Below are 21,741 nucleotides of genomic sequence, written 5' to 3' on the forward strand. Positions count from 1 at the left end.
ATACACAACAAACTGCGATGCACTGTGTATTCTGACACCTTTCTATCAGAACCAGCATTAACTTCTTGAGCATCTACAGTAGCTTGTCTGTTTGATCAGATCACACGGGCCAGCCTCAATCCCCATGTGCATCAATGAGCCTTGGCCACCCATGACCCTGCCACTGGTTCTCTACTGTTCCTGTTGACAGATACTGACCACTGCAGACCGGGAACAGCCCACAAGAGCTGCAGTTTTGGAGAAGCTCTGACCATCGTCTAGCCATCACAATTCGCTCCTTGTCAAACTCACTTAAATCCCTTACGCTTGCCCATTTTTCCTGCTTCTAACACATCAACTTTGAGGACAAAATGTTCACTTGCAGCCTAATATATCCCAGCCACTAACAGGTGCCCTGATGAAGAGATAATCAGTGTTATTCCCTTAACCATCAAAACCATGTCATAATGTTATGTCTGATCGGTGTATATTATATATTATATTATATTATATTATATTATATTATATTATATTAAAGTTATTACAAAAGTGCAAGCTTTGCCCCACAGAAAGTCACATTTGACAGTAAAACACTGATTAGGAGTTACTGATAATAAGACAAAAAGTGTCTATTTTGGAGTGTAAATGGCAACAATGCATTTTCTTTATACTGAGGGAAAACAACAGTATTTTCTATGCGCTAAATAGTTGTGTAAATAGTTTTAAGATGCAATTTATACTTAAAATAGCAAATAGTGGCAGATTCTATTTTCTCCTGTATATTGTAGAGCCCTGTATTTATGCCCGAGCCTGACGGGCCCCGACTTTTTATGCCCCTCGGCTGGGATTCGGGTCAATTTTCACGTCATACCTAAAATGTGGGCAGGGCTTCTGGCCTTTTTTCGGGCTTCTCTTTCATTTTATATTTATTTTATTATTTAAAAGGAGCAATGAGGTGTGCTGCGCTTGTGGAAACAACACGAGACCATAACAGCTTACGCGACAGTCAAGTAATGGCTCCAACAGGGTTATAGAGTCCGCGCCAGCAGCGGCGCGTTTCTTCAGGTAGCTGCTAGAGTTATGGCCTTTCTACAACTATTCCTTCATTCGTTTTCTCTGACCAGGTATCTATCTGATTGTGAAATGAGCAGGAGTAGGCCTAAATGCCTTCCGAGATTCTTTCGAGACGTAGCCTATTTAATTCCGATCACTCAAACAAACCAATTCAGAAGGTGGTCTGAAAGCATTTCAAGATGAAACCTGACAAATGTAAATGTTTCTGGTTGTTTAAACCACATGTGTAGATTTTACTCCTGGCAAATGGTTAAAAAATAAACGTGTGAGAGCGTGTTATGGGCTACATATGTTGTAGTCAGATAGATATGATGGCGCTACCGCAACACACATCGCCGCAAATGAGTAAAGCATGCCAACGCAAATGGCTGTAAATGAAACTTAAAATAAGTCTTAGATGCTTAAAAACACAATAATCTTGAATAAAAATGTATGAGCCTAATGATCTTACCAGTGCTTAGGTCGCTCCCTCTCATATTGTGGTCTTTGCATTTGAAATGAGCTGCTGAATAAAATGCATCTTGAATCTTTTGCTTTCATTGCTGTGGACTCTAAATAAGCATATACCGTGGGAATTGAAGATCGGATTTCATTTTGCGGAGGTGTAAGGTATAAGACAGCCTGCATGTTCTTTTTTATTTTTATTTATTTCGATTGTTTAGCTCGTTTCGTTTGCCAGTGCCGTTGCAAGAAGTATCAGCCTGTCTCAGCTTGTCAAAAATGCCTTATATTATAGTAGGCTAAATGAACTAACATTGTGATGCTTGAAGTGTTTTATATCTATGGATTTTATTATAGGCCAGACAAGTCAAGAGTTAACTTGAGAGGCTAAATTGATTAAACATGCGGTGAACTCACTGTCGGTCGCTGGTCGCCACTTAAGAAAATGAAAACTTAAATTTAACAAACAAAAAAAATTGCTAAATTAACTTAATAAAGAAACAAAACGAAATATAACTACTTTTGACATTAAAAACAAAAATGAACTATTTTAACGGCTGGAACAATGTAAAAAAGAAAAAAAGAAAACATGGGCTCCAGTCGGACTCGGGCCAAGATTTTTGATAAGCTGTCGGACACGGGCCGGGCTAGGGCCTCAGCGTCTCGGGCCAGGGCCGGGCTAGGGCCTAGATTTTAGGCTTGGCAGGGCTCTAGTATATTGTAGTACATTATAAAACAGTATGCAACAATAACAGCATATTCAGTATATATGATTATTTTCATAAATCAATGCTGATTTATTGAGACAACTCTTTACTCTTTTTTATTTTTTCAGAGCATGTCATGTGCAGAGCACTAGTAATGGGAATTATTCTAATTTCCACAGTGGTGAGTTTTTGCATGCTGGTAGATACTAAAGCCCCGTTTCCACCACAGGAACTTTACCCAGGAACTAGGAACTTTGGGTGGTACTTCGTGTGTTTAGACCGCAGGAACCAGGGTAAAATTGAAGTTCCGGGTAAATATTTCCCCCTCCAAACGGCCCTGCTCGCGAGGTAGTACTTTTTCAAAGTTCAGGAACTTTCGAGGGCGGGACTTGGGCGCTGAACATGCTGATTGGTTGAGCTCACGCAGTTCAACCGGCATTTTTAAAAGTCTTTTGCGAGGTTCGTTCTGCGTTCAGTAAATATCAGTCTTTGCTCTCTGTCTGGTGGATCGCGGTCGTCTCAGCCATCTCACGTTCAATGTCCGTAATAGCTGATAATAATATACATTGTCATTTTAAATCTAGCTTTACAAGCTTTCTGAATATGCTGCAGCTGCATGCTGCTGAATCTGCATATTAGTGCTCTTTTCTGTCATTGTTAATTACCTCTTTAGTAAACCTATACATAACCAGCAAAAGCAGCAAAGCTTGAATCTCGTCCATACTCGTTATTAATTTTTTTTCACCATGTAAACGACCTGACCGATTACTTTTAAGTGTGTGTCCTTACATGACGTGACGGCGCGCGCCGCGCTCATGTTGACAAGAGAGGAAAGTACATTTTTCTGAGGGGTAAACTTTTTATTTCGTAAGTTATGAAGATAATGTTGGAGTAATGACACAGCGTATATTGCCCCAGGCAGTTTTTACTTTAACTGCGCCTGACAGAAGATTTTTTTTTCTGAGATGATTATTACACTTTACAACAAATAGCTATAAATAATACTGTATTAGTCCTGGTGGCCGTTAAGAGTTGCTATGGCTACAGTCAACACACTCCAGCTGCTGGAGAAAACAGCGTTGACATTTTTGGTGCGGCAGACAAACTGCATATGACAAAATGATTGCGATTGAAAGTCATCACATGTAAACACCAGATCGGTTTAGATAACGTCTCATGTAAACAGATCACTAAATCTTTCAATCGGTACACACACAAATGATTACTGTCCTTCACTGATTTGGAGGAACAGTCGCGCGTAGTCCTACATCACCGGACTAATTTGCCTAATCTTCTCGGAACTTTATCGCGGTCGAAACGCAGACAGCTGCAGGTCTGGGGGGGAGAAAAGTTCCTGTAAAAAAGTTCCTGGTACAAATAGTTCCGGGTAATTTTGGTGGAAACGGGGCTTAACTAGGTAACTTCAGCTAACATTAGTCAGACTCAGCTTTCAATCCAACATTAACTCACAATCCCAACAAAAATGCTGTAAAACTGGCATCTCAGAGCCAGTTGGTTTGGGCCAAGACTGTTTAGCGAAGAATTTGTGGGCGATCACCACTGAGCAATAAAAACAAGTGTGATGTAAACATTACCAAGAGCAAAGCAGTGAGAAAGCTGATTTTGGAACAACACTCTTACCCACAGACAGGAGATGCCAGGTGACAGCAGGCGTGGCGAAGCATGCGAAGACGTCGTCAGTGCTGGTGAAGTGTGTGAGGTGAGGGTAAGCCACGGCCTGACCCCGACACTGACCCCACATCAGCACCTGACCGCTCTGTGTTTTCGCCGCCGATGTGTGACTGGTGTGACACGCAGCGACCTCCACCATTCTGCAGGTGACACAGATGCTGCTGTTATATCACTAAAAACATGTGAAACGATTCTGCATTTGTTTAATACATAAGATAAAAGACTGATTTAATAAAAGAAGATTGATTGGTAAAAGGTACAATAACTAGGAAATAACAGCCAACAATACACCACATACAGTAATTCATTCTTTGTTATTTTGACACATTATTCAAAAACAGTATATTGAGTACTAGTAAGAAAATACACAACAAAATAAAGGGATTCGTTTAGGATTATTCTTAACATATTGAGGTATGTTTCCATGTCCGTGTTCACTTACACATACACACTACAGCTCAAGAGTTTGGGGACTTTTTTTAAGTCTCTTCTGCTCACAAAGGCTGCATTTATTTGATCAAAAATACACTAAAACAGTGATATTGTGAAATATTATTGAATTTTAAAATATCTGATTTCTATGTAAATATATATTTAATATATTTTTTTGAGCGAGTTTGAAAAGGGCCAGATTTTGGATGGCTAGACGACTGGGTCAGAGCATCTCCAAAACTGTGTGGTTGGTGGTTTAATGTGGTATGTTGATATTTTTAACCTGTCCTTAAGAATCAAAAAGTGCTTAAACAAACTGATCTTTAGAGTTTTAAGCCAAGTTCAAGTATAAATTGATAACCAAAAAGACTTTTTTCTAGTCTCATTGTCTGAGAAGAGTGTTCTCAGATTCCCACAATTCTTGAGTGGACGCCCACGTGTGATGACAGTTCCATTTGGGCTTTCATAGTTAACCTACTTCTCTCACTCAACTGATTGTGTCTTTGTTAAATGTTAAGGAAATGCATGACATGAACTAAGGGCATAAATACCAGTATGTCTAAACTGTCACCCAGATGTATTCAAATACACAGAAAACCAGGTGAGAAGATGACAGGCAAATTATTTCCACCACATCAACTGTCTCTGCTGAGTCAGTCAGGTGGGAAGCAGCGATGCGAATCTCACCTCTCCTTGTCCATGTTGATGAGGGTGGGCACAGCCTGGTTGCTCTTGTTGCCCGTACCCAGCTGCCCGTAAGAGTTTGCACCCCAAGAGTAAACAAATCCCTCGTCTGTAAGAGCCAATGTGTGCGCGTATCCACAAGCCACCTGTGGAGAGAAGACAGATCAGGGCTGATGCTGTAGAAACGCCTTATTAGCTTATCCGTCATCTAGGATACATTTACTGTGGTGGGGTAATTGAGACAAATGCTTCATGTGGTTGAACAAGGTGGTCACATGCTGTTACAAAACCACTGATATGACTGACCACATACCAGATATAGCTTGCACAATGATTGAGAATGGTCACATAATTTAATCATTTTTTGTGTGTGTAATATTTTTTGCAATTATATTTCCTTTGTTTAGTACAATCTAGATCGTTTAAAGGTCATGCACAGAAAATAATTTATCTTAATAGGAGGAATGATTTCCTGGTATCAAGACCTACTCAAATAAAAATGGATTACAAACAAATTTAACGAGCAATAAAACGAAATACAAAAGAATGTATTTTTCTTTTTTTTACCATTGTTGTTACTGGTAAATAACATTATTACAAATAATTATATACTCATAATTATTAATAATAATAAATACTTTTTATAAAAATAAAGCTGAAATTAGTAATAAAATTAATAATGCTAAAACTAAATTAAATATAAATTAAAGCTAAATAGACACATTTAAAAAAAACTGAAAAGCACATAACTAAACTAATAACTTCAATACAGTTACTTAAATCAATGCAAAAATAATAATTAGCATAAAATTAACTATATATATATACTTGTACGTTGCAAAAGCTGTAAAACGTGAAAGCTGTTCCCTATGTTTTTCTCATGGATACCACCTCATTTCAGAAGACCACCATATCCCACTGATTAATACCCAGAAGTCTTTGTTTGTCACCTGTACGATGTTGATTCCCTGTAAGGCAGCGATCCGGCAGGGAGTTTGCTGGTTGCCATTGTTGCCCAAACCGAGCTGTCCGTTGCAGTTATAACCCCAGCCATACGTCTGTCAACACAGAGCCTTGAGTTAAACCCACTGCTGATTACAGCATGTAAAGCACAGCAACAACATGAACAACTACAATTACCATTTTAGTACAAATACATGAAAAAGTTCAACTTTCCAACGAGAAAAACTCTCAACATTGGGTATTGAGAAAAACCACACCATTAAGTTTTAAAGAGTTTTTTTTTTAAATGAAACGCCACCATACCAAAAACTATATGAGCTAAAACAAACAAAACTATATGAATGTCGCAGATAAACGTTTCAAATCTAAAAAGGCTGTAACTACTTAAAAAGTTCCCACGGTTTCTCATGGTATTTGTGTTTAAGACATAATTAGGCACAAAAAAGAGCCTCCTGGCTGACAGCTGAGACAGTTACAATCACCGCTGGCCACAAATCAAAACTGTAACTGAACGAAATATCATGTCCCGACAGCATGCCAACATGTCCTGACCGCATGCTCACATTACTTAGTGCAAATAATTATTCTTAAAATAAGAATGTGTTACAAAATTATGTGTCTCCCTAAACAAGCAATTAATTCTGCTCTTGCTTTTTTTTAAATAACAAAATAAGTTCTATTTTTGGCAAATGTAAAGGCATTTTCACACCAAACATGGAATGAATAAGCCTCAGGCTGAAGAAAAATACAAGTTCTCACCTGTACAGAACAACCCCCTTTTCAGAAAAGATGGTACATTTTATAAAATACAAAAAAAAGATAAACAACATTTAAAAAAACATTTAACCATTTAAAAAAAAAAAGATTCTTAGGTAAGTGACAATGATTGAGTACATGTGGCCGTTTTTTTAACACAGTAGCATTTCTCATGCAATGCCATCTGAAGGGTCAATGTTCATGCACATTCAACAGAGGTTTCCTGCCTTGCCATACACACACAAAGGCCCTGTCCCAAATGGCACCCTAAACCCTCACGGTCTTCCTACGAGTCCGCACGACGTAATGCCGCTTTGACTGCTGGGTAAAATCCTCTGCGTAGCTCACAGACTTGATAGAAGTTCACGAGCATCCTTCTTTAAGCTTAAATGACAAATGGGACAACCTACGGTCTTGTGGACTTAACGGACATGCGCACACAGACAGCGGCCATTGTAAGTCCACAAGACCGAAAGTGCACATGAAGTGTGCCATTTGGGACGGGGCCAGAGATTTCTGTGGATTCCCTGAATCTTTTCACAATATTATATATGGCAGATAGTGAAAAACAAAATCTTTGCAATCTTGCATTTAAAAATCTGAATAGTTTGACAAGTCTGTCATGAAATTTGGCACAAGTGTTATTTACAAAGACTGAGTTTTGGTGGATGCTCTATATGCACTTAAACACGATACCCACACCTATTAGCAGTTCACCTGATTATTGTAGATGGTTTCAAAAAAGTTCAACTAGAATATTCTACAATATTTTCACTTATTTTGCCTCAATCCCAACGTTTATGCAGTGTTGCAACCATCACAATCAACATTTGTTTATATTTACAAAATACAATTAAAGGGTGTCTTCAATGATTTAGCAATAAGCTTTGTATTAAAACTGGGTCATTAATGTAGTAGAAATGTGAAATTATTTTTGAAGTTGGTGCATTCTAGACTGAGAAAAGACAGAAAATGTATTTTTGTCTCATAGTAGATCATAAAAACTCCCAGAATGCACTTGCTTCGCTGCCCTACGAGGCCACTCCCAAAGCCACCGCTACCGGATCACTGGATCACTTTCCCACCGTCTTCATAAAATCAGTTCTGTTAGAGAACAGACACTACAATTAAAAACTGAATGTGTCTGTTCAATATAATGTGAGTGAGCCGAGCGAGTGTCACAGCACAAACGCTGCAGGAGTCAGATTATAATCATCGCTAGAGCTGAGGTAAGCGCGGATGCGGCATTCATTCACAGCGCGTGTTCGGTCTGGCAGGTTTTCAGTTCATGCCTTTGGAAGCTTAACTTTCATAGTAATTCATTTGAAAAGATGAAACACTCACTTTGCGAAGTTCAACACTAATTTTAGCCAAAAAACAAAACAAAAAAAATGTGAAGTTCTGCTTATTAGTGGGTTTAAATTGGATCACCAAAAATCAGCAGCAAAATACTTAGTTAATAAAATGAGATAAAAGACAAAGTATACAGTATTTGTTTTATTTGACGTTCAATTATTGCAGGTTTGCATAATATTCTGAGTTTGCATTTCACAGTTTTTATTCATTTTGATGAATACTGAATGTGTTTTTGTGCAAGTGAGATGAGTAAATGGATGTTCACATTAGTCTAGAACTACAATAATCATCATGTTCACACACAGCTCACACACAATGCCTCTGCACTTATTCATGATTTCTTACAACATGAGGACAAGAGAGCTCAGTCAATACATGAGAAAAAGTAACTTGCATTACTTATTTGTAAAAGTAACTCAATGTTTTTTGTACATTTAAAAGTAAAGTAATGAGTTACTTTACTAGTTACTGTAAGTAATCTGGTTACATAGCTTGTACCGATTGTAATGCGTTACCCCAACAATGCTTGTGAACAGAGTCCTGCAACGGGTCGGGTACCCGCGGGTATCCGCGGGTACCCGCATAAAAGTGGCTAAAACGGGTGGATTATGACATTTATAAAATTCACGGGCGGGGATGCGGGCGGATAATTAACTCTGTGCGGGCGGGTAGTAGCGCGGATGGGCGGATGAAAAATATGTGCAATATTTCGGTGGCAAAGTGAACGCGAGAGCGAGAGAGAGAGAGACCAGGGCGTGATTGTGAATGAGCGTCACCTGCGAGCCACACCGGTCTCGAGTCCTCTGAGGGAGCTCGGAAGCATATAAGGACGAGAGATCACCAGACCTGGATTTGACGTTGAGTTGTGTTTATGTTTTATTATGCGTGTGCGCATGGGAGATGTCCATGAAGGGCTACTCACGTTACTTTCGTTTTGTTTGGTTAAAGTCTTTTAAATGTTCGCTGGTTCCCGCCTCCTTCTTCCCCCATCGAACATATTGTAGGCTATTACAATTTCTATGTCCAAATTACCATTACACATACACGCAACAATGATATACCATTTGACCCATCGCGTCACCACTGCGACATTGAAACTTTAGTTGATGCCTCTCGTAGCGCAGAAGGAGCGAGCGTTGCAGGAGTAGCAATGGATGAAGTAAAAGTAAAGCTGGTGAGTGGAGTAGCTATATGAAATTGTTGACAATGAGTCTTTAAAGGCACTTTTGCCTGTTTCATTAGCCCATTCATGACGCTGTTGATGTTGAGAGAGGTGTAGGATAAAAAAATAAAGCATTTTAATTTGAATGTTTTAGCGTGTGTGATTTATCGCGGGCACGGGTCGGGTAACGGGCCAAATATTAACGGGTCTGGGCGGGTACGGATTTAATTTTGAAATTTTCACGGGTCACGGGTCGGATCTGGTGCTAAACCTTGCGGGTACGGGCGGGGGCGGGTCTCCAAAAATGGACCCGTGCAGGACTCTGCTTGTGAATACATTTCACTGAATTTATTATTTTTTCCAATCAATCTTCATCTGTATGTACTGATTAAAGTTGTTTAAACTCACCTCTCCATTGTCCAGGACCGCCATGGAGCAGAGCTGTCCACAGGCGATGTTGACCACCACCTTGTTCTGCAGGCAGCTGCTGACCCTGCGCGGGGTGGGCTGGTTAGCCGTGGATCCAGAGCCCACTTGCCCAGAATTGTTATAGCCCCAGGCAAACACCTGTGTACAAGAGAGGACAGGAGGTTTATCAGAAAATTGCAAAGAAATTATTAAAGGAAATGATAGGCTATTTTACTCTTACCCTACCAGCTTTCTTTTTAAAAAAATGTAAAGTTAGCTGTTCCACGACAGCGTCCCAAAAAAACATGTAAAGGCAATACAGGCAATTTACCATAGGAGATATAGTTAAAAAAAATTTTTTAAACATTTATAGCCGACTTATGTTTACAATAATGTCGAATGTTTGCACTTATTTCTTCTGATGTTTCGAGTTTTTCTAAATGGCCCTCTAAATGACTATCCAAAGGCCAAAGTTCAATTTTTTATTTTATTTTTTATCATTTTTGACCTAGAGTGTCCCGAGAATTGTTCCGCAGTGGTTTTATCGAGGTTGAACCAAAAACATAGAACTACTTCGCAAAAGTTTTTTGAAATAATCTCCAATATTTAATAAACAATTTGATTGAAAGTGGCGGTCCTAGAGGCAAAGTTGCTCAGAATGAGATGTTCTACCACGCGTTATGAATGCTGTGGGCAAGTGCCATAAATCCTGTGGTGTACCGTCCTTCACACACATGAAGACTGCAAATGCTAGTTTGGGGGCCAGGTCAGCATCTCAAAATCATTGTTGTGCTCCTCAAACCATTCCCAAACTAATTTTTCTCTGTGGCAGGGCACATTATCCTGCTGAAAAAGGCCACAGGCACCAGGGAATACCGTTTCCATGTACATCAATGAGCCTTGGCCACCCATGACCCTGTCATCGGATCCTTCCTTGGACAACTTTTATAGATACTGACCATTGAAGACTAGGAACACCGCACAGTTTTGGAGATGCTCTGACCCAGTCGTCTAGCCATCCAAAATCTGGCCCTTTTCAAACTCGCTCAAATCCTTACGCTTGCCAGGTTTTCCTGCTAACACATCAACAAAATGATGGCCATAATGTTATGCCTGATCAGTCTGTGTGTGTATGTGATATATATATATATATATATATATATATATATATATATATATATATATATATATATATATATATATATATATATATATATACACACATTTCTCATTAATACAATTATCTAATCAACCAATCACATGGCAGTTGCTTCACTGCCTTTAGGGGTGTGGTCCTGGTCAAGACAATCTCCTGAACTCCAAACTGAATGTCAGAATGGGAAAGAAAAGTGATGAGCAATTTTGAGCGTGACATTTTTGTTGTTGCCAGATGAGCCGGTCTGAGTATTTCACAATCTGCTCAGCTACTGGGATTTTCACGAACAACCATTTCTAGGGTTTGCAAAGAATGGTGTGAAAAGGGAAAAACATCCCGTATGCGGCAGTCCTGTGGGCGAATATGCCTTGTTGATGCTAGAGTTCAGAGGAGAATGGGCCGACTGATTCAAGCTGATAGAAGAGCAACTTTGACTGAAATAACCACTCGTTACAACCGAGGTATTCAGCAAAGCATTTGTGAAGCCACAACACACACAACCTTGAGGCGGATGGGCTACAACAGTAGAAGACCCCACCGGGTACCACTCATCTCCACTACAAATAGGAAAAAGAGGCTACAATTTGCATGAGCTCATCAAAATTGGGCCGTTGCAGACTGGAAAAATGTTGCCTGGTCTGATGAGTCTCGATTTCTGTTGAGACATTCAGATGGTAGAGTCAGAATTTGGCGTAAACAGAATGAGAACATGGATCCATCATGCCTTGTTACCACTGTGCAGGCTGCTGGTGGTGGTGTAATGGTTTGGGGGATGTTTTCTTGGCACACTTTAGGCCCCTTAGTGCCAATTGGTCATCGTTTAAATGCCATGGATTACCTGAGCATTGTTTCTGACCATGTCCATTAGGGTTGTGCCGATGGACGATATCATCGTCCATCGTGATGGCTGTGCAACATCACGATGGAGAAACACCATCGTGATCCCCTGCCCCCGCCCCGCTGCGAGTCTTGCGAGTCAACACACCAGAGTATGTGAGCGGAGTAGAGCGGCGGCAATTTCCCCTCCACGCTCTTTCTAAGCATTCAAGAATCCCTCCGCTCCGGGTTCACCATCTCCCGCTCCCCGCCTCGCTCACTGATATCAGAAACACCGCTCCGTCTCCGCTCCGAAGAAATTTGCGGCTAATAACTGCTAAAGTATTTTAGTAAGCTCTGAAATATCACTATAAAGTTCGGTTTATAACCTGCTTTAACTGAAAAAAATTATAAAAAATGAACAATAGGAGATTAAGAGCCTAGTTTCAACGTGGTTTATTGGAACATTTGTGTGCTTTTTCCCCCCACTATGCCAAACTGGCTTTATCAAAAGTTAAATATCATTGATGCTTTTTGCAGTGCAAATTTGTTTGTATGTTTGGAAGTTTGGAAAGATGAACGTTTTCATCAGTTATTTTATCTACGGATCAATACAGATGTCTGCTCATTCAAAATCATATAATAGAATATAATAACTGTATAGGCTACCTACTGGCTTCTGATAACTGTAGGTAAGCACTACAAGATGTTTTTGAATGCATTAGAGAACGATTAGTTCGTGTGTGAATAAGTGCTACGTACCTGTTTAAAATGTGCTTACACCCGAACATATTCAGTATGAGGTAAAAAAAGAATCCCTTAAACTTTAACATCCCGCTCATGCCCATCGCCATGATCATCTGTATCCAGCTGGTTTTTTACCGTGTGAGTTCTGAACACTGCACCATGCTTATTTAAATCTTTTCGTTTCTACTCATATTAGGCGGCATATTTCTCATGTCTGCGAGGAAAGCCTGCTGAGTTTCAGTTTATTTGAGACGCGCTCCAGTTCATGATCATTGAAAGCGATCGCTTCCACGACCTCATAGTCTAGGCTACTTATTTGCTTCTTATTAATTAAATACATGCAATTGGCCGAAGAAACTTTTATTAAAATTAAGATACTATTTGTACAAAACGAAAGAAAGGCTTTTTACAAAACAAAACTTAATATTAAACTAAATACAACCACCAAAATCATTTCTGACCCACTCGCATCTTTGCACTTATATCATAATCAGATGAAATTAAAAATAATATTAGGCTATAGTAATTAAACATAGATTAAAAACATTGTTTAATGGCTACAACAAGTATAGTAAGCTACAGATTTGTCATGTCTGAGCTGGATTTGAACGAACATCATTTTACCGCTGGGTTCATGAGCGCGCCTGCGGATTATTGAGCTGATCACACCGGCTCCGCTCCGCTCATTAGTCATTACAGGCTCGTTCTCGACAGAACGTCCACGTATTCAAAAATGGTCGGGTTTAAATGGGGCTCGGGCTCATAATTACAGTTAATGTGTCGCGCAGGGCCGGTCTCTCGGGTGCATTGGCTTGAGTAGGGTCGGTCTTGATTTTTTTGAACTGATCTAAGCTCTAGTTCGAAAAAACGAAATGAAAATATTAGTTTTTCGTCCCCCCCGGACGATATCATCGTCCATCGTGATGTTTTACTGTACACATCGTCAGCTGCCGATATAAGTGACATTGCCCAACCCTAATGTCCATCCCTTTATGACCACCTTGTACCCATCCTCTGATGGCTACTTCCAGCAGGATAATGCACCATGTCACAAAGCTCAAATCATTTCAAATTGGTTTCTTGAACATGACAATGAGTTCACTGTACTAAAATGGCCCCACAGTCACCAGATCTCAACCCAATAAAGCATCTTTGGGATGTGGTGGAACGGGAGCTTCATGCTCTGGATGTGCATCCCACAAATCTCCATCAACTGCAAGATGCTATCCTATCAATATGGGCCAACATTTCTACAGAATGCTTTCAGCACCTTGTTGAATCAATGCCACGTAGAATTAAGGCAGTTCTGAAGGCGAAAGGGGGTCAAACACAGTATTAGTATGGTGTTCCTAATCATCCTTTAGGTGAGTGTATATATAAGGCCTGATTATTTCATAGAATTCTGCGATTTGATACAGGCACTAAGCCATATTGCATTCAATTTTAGTTTGTTTGATGAATAGTTAGCAATAGAACAAAACATGCTAGAGACCTCTTATGTTATATTGAGAATATAGTCAATACATATACTGTATATACGGTTCTATTTTTCTACACATTCCCTACTGTGGCAATATTGTATTGCTTATACAATGCCATTGCCAATAACGCGATGACAGAGGAATGGATCGCATTTTTTTAATGACTACATGCTTTTACCGTCAACCTAGTAAAAAAGGAAGATACATGAACAGTGATAAATACCGCTCCTTCAGAAACACCTCAAGCTTTCCCAACTACAGATTCATGCAGCAACACTTTCGATTTTGAAGTTTAGCCAACTGTGCAAAGATGCACAGCTGCTCGTCTATAATAAAATACTTCAATGAGATTTGATGTATGTTTAGTACTATGGAAACATCCTTACTGTCTTCTTCAAACTAGTAATTTTCAAGAACCGCGTCTCAGAATTTGCTGGAAATGTTTCCATTCCTGTCTCTCCATGGGAAAATGTTTCTTTGGAAATGCAGGAATATTGATAATTATGTTGGATATATACACACATACATACATACATACATACATATAAATATACACACGTGTGATATATTATATATATATATATATATATATATATATATATATATATATATGGCATGTGCCGATATCAATTTTTCATGTTGCGATTAATTGCGGACATTTTATCACGATATACGATATTTAAATAAGTTGCAAAAAAAAAGTGTTGCCATAGCATAACAGCTTTAAGAACTATTTTAGTAATAACTGAATGTTTAAATACAATAATGCACCAAAAATATATACAGCTCTGGAAAAAAAATTAAGAGAAATCAATGTTAAGTGGTCTCTTGATTTTTTTCAGAGCTGTAAAAGTACAATTTTCAAAAAGATTAAAGTACAAAAGAATTAGGCTATAAAGAACAACAGGTGGGCTAACAAATAAGGTCTCATTATTTAATGCATTAACTAAGATTGAGCAATAAATACATTTGGTACAGAAAGTATAATGTTTTTGGTAATGTTAGTTAAGAAATACTGATCAAGTTTTATCTTGGGTCCATTAAAAATGTTATTTTGATTTTGATTGTAATGTTATTAAACAGTAACTAAGAAATTAACATTACATAGAATAATTAATTCTTTATAAGTATTTTTCATTGTTAGTTTGGTAATAATGAATTAACATGTTAACTAATGAAGCCGTAGGCCTATGTCTCAAAGTTTTACTGAACAATAACAAATAATTAGAACAGTTCTAATCATTAGGGCATGTTGTAGTCCAGATTAAAACATAAAAATGTTTAAGTTTAAGTAAAATAAATAGCCTATCAGGTCTTTAAGTATTAAGTATTAGGTGCTGTGATGAACATTGAGATTACAAAAAATCGAATGGCTGTTTTTGAATGGCTGCCTTCACTAGCGCGGATGATTTTGTTTGCTGGTTTCCAGGGTAACAGCTGCATTCTGCCGTTCCATCAGCGCCCTCTGCTGTCACTGAGCGGCACTTCATTAGCGCGTCTCCTTCACCCATTTCAGTCATGTGCAAATGCACGTTGGGCTTGTTTACATCTGAGCGCTTCCATTTGACGCAGAACAGCGGTGTTGAGAACAGCGGTATCATCGCTATCAAAATCCAGTGTTCTGTATTTTGCGTACATGAGTTTGTTGTAGGTGGCTATTGTAGATGGCTATAAAAAAATAAAAAAATTGTGTACTGTGCTAATTAATTGAGACTTCTTACAGCTCTCACAGGTTGTTGGCCTTGTTTCATTGCTTCTATTGCTCTCCCCTTTTTTGTAAGTCGCTTTGGATAAAAGCGTCTGCTAAATGATTAAATGTAAATGTAAATGTTGAGAATTTATACGGTTGATGGGTAAAGTATTCTTGAGTGCATTTTAAAAAAAATATATTAATTGTTAATAAATTATTATTTACGATATTTTCAAGTGCCCACGATAACAATATAGTGCATATTCATTATCATGATAAATCGCATTATCGAAAATCGGCACATGTCTAATACATACATACATATATATACAAACACATACATACATACATACACACACACATATACACACACACACACACACACACACACATATATATATATATATATATATATATATATATATATAGCGCCACATTTCAGGCTTCAAACATGATATGAAACTGTAATTTTTTGTGAAGAATCAACAACAAGTGGGACACAATCATGAAGTGGAACGAGATTTATTGGATATTTCAAACTTTTTTAACAAATCAAAAACTGAAAAATTGGGCGTGCAAAATTATTCAGCCCCTTTACTTTCAGTGCAGCAAACTCTCTCCAGAAGTTCAGTGAGGATCTCTGAATGATCCAATGTTGACCTAAATGACTAATGATGATAGATAGAATCCACCTGTGTGTAATCAAGTCTCCGTATAAATGCACCTGCACTGTGATAGTCTCAGAGGTCCGTTTAAAGCGCAGAGAGCATCATGAAGAACAAGGAACACACCAGGCAGGTCCGAGTTACTGTTGTGGAGAAGTTTAAAGCCGGATTTGGATACAAAAAGATTTCCCAAGCTTTAAACATCCCAAGGAGCACTGTGCAAGCGATAATATTGAAATGGAAGGAGTATCAGACCACTGCAAATCAACCAAGACCTGGCCGTCCCTCTAAACTTTCAGCTCATACAAGGAGGACTGATCAGAGATGCAGCCAAGAGGCCCATGATCACTGGAGGAACTGCAGAGATCTACAGCTGAGGTGGGAGACTCTGTCCATAGGACAACAATCAGTCGTATACTGCACAAATCTGGCCTTTCTGGAAGAGTGGCAAGAAGAAAGCCATTTCTTAAAGATATCCATAAAGAGTGTCGTTTAAAGTTTGCCACAAGCCACCTGGGAGACACACCAAACATGTGGAAGAAGGTGCTCTGGTCAGATGAAACCAAAATTGAACTTTTTGGCAACAATGCAAAACGTTATGTTTGGCGTAAAAGCAGCAGAGCTCATCACCCTGAACACACCATCCCCACTGTCAAACATGGTGGTGGCAGCATCATGGTTTGGGCCTGCTTTTCTTCAGCAGGGACAGGGAAGATGGTTAAAATTGATGGGAAGATGGGTGGAGCCAAATACAGGACCATTCTGGAAGAAAACCTGATGGAGTCTGCAAAAGACCTGAGACTGGGACGGAGATTTGTCTTCCAACAAGACAATGATCCAAAACATAAAGCAAAATCTACAATGGAATGGTTCAAAAATAAACATATCCAGGTGTTAGAATGGCCGAGTCAAAGTCCAGACCTGAATCCAATCGAGAATCTGTGGAAAGAACTGAAAACTGCTGTTCACAAACGCTCTCCATCCAACCTCACTGAGCTCGAGCTGTTCTGCAAGGAGGAATGGGCAAAAATGTCAGTCTCTCGATGTGCAAAACTGATAGAGACATACCCCAAGTGACTTACAGCTGTAATCGCAGCAAAAGGTGGCGCTACAAAGTATTAACTTAAGGGGGCCGAATAATTTTGCCCGCCCAATTTTTCAGTTTTTAATTTGTTAAAAAAGTTTGAAATATCAAATAATTTTCGTTCCACTTCATGATTGTGTCCCACTTGTTGTTGATTCTTCACAAAAAAGTTTCATATCATTATGTTTGATGCCTGAAATGTGGCAAAAGGTCGCAAAGTTCAAGGGGGCCGAATACTTTCACAAGGCACTGTATATATATATATATATATATAATATATATGTGTATATATGTGTGTGTGTGTGTGTGTGTGTGTGTGTGTGTGTATGTATATATTAAAGTAATTATATATTAAAGGGGCATTAACCTTTACTCTGTTTAATGTCAAACAAAAGATAAGGACATCACTCACTGCTCTTGACTGAATAGCTAGTGTAAGTTTAATAAGGATTAATCTTTAATTTAAACTGTGAAATATGCAATTATTTTACATTTAATTACTTTAATAAATTTCTCTATCTAAAAACTAATGTTAGACCTACCTGAAAAGCATTATTTATTTTATTAGTATATTTGCTTAATAGTATTTATTTGTGAAGCTGCTTGTATTTAAATGATTTGTTCTTCTTCTTCTTCTTCTTCTTTCGGCTGTTCCCTTCAGGGGTCGCCACAGCGAATCATCTGCCTCCATCTATTCCTATCTGTATCCTCTTCTCTCAGACCGACTACCTTCATGTCCTCCTTCACTACATCCATAAACCTCCTCTTTGGTCTTCCTCTTGACCTCCTGTCTGGCAGCTTTAACCTCAGCATCCTTTTACCGATGTATTCACTCTCCCTCCTCTGAACATGTCCAAACCATCTCAACCTGTCCTCTCTAACTTTGTCTCCAAAACATCTCACATGTGCTGTCCCTCCGATGTACTCATTCCTGATCCTATCCATCCTCGCCACTCCTTAAAGAGAACCTCAACATCTTCAGCTCTGCTACCTCTAGCTCTTCCTCCTGTCTTTTCCTCAGTGCAACTGTCTCCAAACCACACAACATCGCTAGTCTCACTACTGTGCTGTACACCTTTCCTTTCATTCTTGCCGGTACACTTTTATCACACAACAGACCTGACACTTTTCTCCACCCATTCCAACCTGCCTGCACACGCTTCTTCACCTCTTTTCCACATTCCCCATTGCTCTGGACTAGGGGTGTAACGATTCGTTTAACAACGATTTGAGGTTGTCGATACGATTAAAGGACGATATTGGTTCATTTTGAACGATATCATCCGAAATGATTCAGTGACTTGAAATCGATTCAGTAACTTTTTAGCCAAAAATTTAAATCAGTGTGACTGTTTTATTTCAACCGAATCGAATCGTTGTTCAAACGAATCGTTACACCCCTACTCTGGACTGTTGATTTAAATGATTTGTTCTAATTTTCTTTATTTTTATTTAACAGTAGTCCTTTTCCCCTGAACATAGTAAATACAGAACCGTACTGAAACCATGAACCTAAAACAGTGATACGAACCGAACCGTGAGCAATCTGTACTGTTACACCCCTAATGTAACGTTTGTGAGAGGATAACACACACATTCTGAAAGCCTTCGGCAGAATTCAGAGGAGCCATTTTAATCTAGATTCATTTCAAAATTATGCCCAACTCTAATATATATATAATAGAGGTGGGTTTTTGTTTTTGTGCATGTTGTCTAAGCATGTTTTTTTTTTTTTTTTTTTTTTTTGCTCTAATATAATTATTACCCATTCACATGCATAATATGACTGGCACACAGCAACTGTTGGAGTTATAAATCTTCATTTGTGTTCTACTGAAGAAACAAATACACCTACTACATGTTGGATGCACTTGGGGTAAGCAGATAAACAATACATTTTTATTTTTAGGTGAACTAACCCTTTAACAGCCCTAGTGCAAACAGAAAATAAAAAAAGTAAATTTTCCAAACACATCATGGTTATTTTAGAGACTCTAAAAGAGATTCCTGTTTATTTTCTGCGTGATGACTCCTGTGGTATGTGGGGTTTTCCCCAGTGGCTGTTCTCAGGTGGATTCATTGTGCACACCTGTTGCTGACTTCCTGTTGGATCTTTTAAAAGGAATATGATGAAAAGGCCATGGAGGAATCTAGATTGTACTTGATTTGATTTAGTTTCCCTTTAAACTCATTTCTTTGTGGTAGATCCAAGATTACTAAAGCACATTACCCTGTGCATTCATTACACTTTACACCACTGACTCCTGACTGTTACATTGTACACTGTATAAGGCAGAGGGCGCTCTCATGCATGAACTCCAAATATGCACAGCAGAAGTACAATGACGCATGTCACTCCAGGAAATCGCTGTAGCTGAATAAACAGAAGATTGAAACGCTTTGATTGTTTAAACATGACTAATAAACACACGACTACAACATTATATGGTTTGAGTTCTTCAAATCGTCTGGGGTATTTTCAGTAGTGTACCGTGGGGTTTCAGTCACTAACGACACAACACACCTCATGCAGCCGCCATACAACACACACACACACACACACACACACACATAGAATACAATTATACACATACACTGTATGCAAAACTGTTACGAACCCTGCTTTCAAAGTGGGGGAAGGGGGCAAGCAACACAAAAGGACACCAGACAAAAAGACGATTTAACTATTTATTGATACCACTGCACTCATGTGTCACCGTTAAGGCAACAGGTGACAAACCAAAATCATCTCACAGGCACAAATTATCTTAAAGGGGGGGTGAAATGCTGTTTCATGCATACTGAGCTTTTTACACTGTTAAAGACTTGGATTCCCATCCTAAACATAGACAAAGTTTCAAAAACTAATGTTGGACGTTTGATGGAGTATTTCTGTGTCAAAAATACTCCTTCCGGTTTCTCAGAAGTTTCAGAGAGTTTTTTTCGAGTATGGCTCGGCTTGACGTTAATAGAGCGGAAGGTCCTTGTATGGGCCGTACGGGCTCTTCTCCCGGTAGGGTGCGCGCGCGCGCGTGACTAGAGCGAGAGAGGAAATGCACGTCGTAAACACTCTCTCAGGTGCAGATCCAGTCGATGCAGGCGGCGCGTTCCACTTTATTCCTATGGGCAACTTCAACGCTTCAGCACAGCATTCCGGGAAAGCAGCGCTGCATTTGAACCGATTTGAACGCAGAAATGACGGGAAGCGTCACAACATCTCTTCAGTCACGTCGCAAAAGTGGATCTCCACGGTCACTGCTGTAAGGACTTTACCAAATCATACCAAAGAAGTGTGTTTTTGACGGAGCGGTCCCAGCGATAAAGGTTCGGTCCTGCTTTGGAAGCAGCCGGTGAGTAAAACTGCTTCAAATGTCTCTGCTATTGGCTACCGTCGCGTGAGTAAACATCAGTAAACGACACGATCGCATGCGTCGTCATTCAAATGCGCTAACAGACTCCATTGTTGTTCTATGTATAACGTTACACTATCTGACGTGCAAAACTGTTTTGCTTGCTACTGTCCATAAACCGAATCATGTCCTCATTTTATTAATTAAAAGTAACAATGAGATGTTCTGCGCTGGTGGAAACAACACAAGACCATAATAGCTAACGCGACTGTCAAGATGGCTCACACAGTGTTCAGAGCATAGGTTCAGAGTGCGCGCCAGTAGTAGTAGTGGGAAGTTCGGATCATTTTACTGGCTCGGATCTTTGAGTCTCGTTCAGCAAAATGAACGAATCTTTTTTCGAGTCATTTCGAGTCATTTCGTTCATTTCACCAAAATGACATGTTAAATAGCCCAACACATCTAGTACTTATAAAAATGTTGATTACATTTTAAAACTACATAAAAATAAACTATAGGGTACTGCAACCAAAGCCAAATTATAAGAAACTGAAATGTTTAATTAATTGATTAGTTGTTGGGTCAGGCTATTGCAGTCTCTCTGTTAGTTCACCTCACCTCCTGATCCAAAACATTCTTTCTCTTGCAACTTCATATTTATCACGTTTGTTCTCCGCCTCTCGTGTCTTCGAGCTCCTCGAGACGTTAGCTGTCGACTCGTCTGTGTCTGACTCTGATCAGATCTGGGGGCTGGGCCGCCCGGACCGTGTGTGACAGGTCCAGAAACAAAAATGATTAGTTCTTACGAGTCTTTCGGTTTTGAGTCTTTCGTTCTTCCTGTTAGTCCCATAGAGTCTATGCTTTCAATAACGGAAACAGAAAAGATTAGTTCTTACGAGTCTTTCGGGTTTGAGTCTTTCGTTCTTCCTGTTAGTCCCATAGAGTCCATGCTGTCAATAAAGGAAACAGAAAAGATTAGTTCTTTTGATCTAGTCTCGGGTTTGAGTCGTTCGTTGTCACGTGACTTGTCGCCGTATAGAACACTAGTTCACAACCTTTTTAGTAAAAAGCACGTTATTTTTTTTTATTTTATACTAT

The 21,741-nt window shown here is 39.2% G+C and overlaps 1 protein-coding gene across 2 annotated transcripts in view; it reads right to left on the reverse strand.

Annotated features, from left to right (window-relative positions):
- rcbtb2 (regulator of chromosome condensation (RCC1) and BTB (POZ) domain containing protein 2) overlaps window positions 1-21,741 on the reverse strand; it is a 64,548-nt gene that overhangs the window by 10,591 nt on the left and 32,216 nt on the right. For both annotated transcript variants that reach the window (XM_067450171.1, XM_067450170.1), the window contains exons 5-8: window positions 9,655-9,813; window positions 5,960-6,067; window positions 5,013-5,155; window positions 3,843-4,033 (exon numbers count right to left, since the gene is read on the reverse strand). In XM_067450171.1, the coding sequence (XP_067306272.1) occupies window positions 3,843-4,033; window positions 5,013-5,155; window positions 5,960-6,067; window positions 9,655-9,813 (601 nt within the window). The remainder of the gene's footprint in view (window positions 1-3,842; window positions 4,034-5,012; window positions 5,156-5,959; window positions 6,068-9,654; window positions 9,814-21,741) is intronic.

This window comes from Pseudorasbora parva, chromosome 8, assembly GCF_024679245.1.
Source record: "Pseudorasbora parva isolate DD20220531a chromosome 8, ASM2467924v1, whole genome shotgun sequence".
NCBI lineage: Eukaryota > Metazoa > Chordata > Actinopteri > Cypriniformes > Gobionidae > Pseudorasbora > Pseudorasbora parva.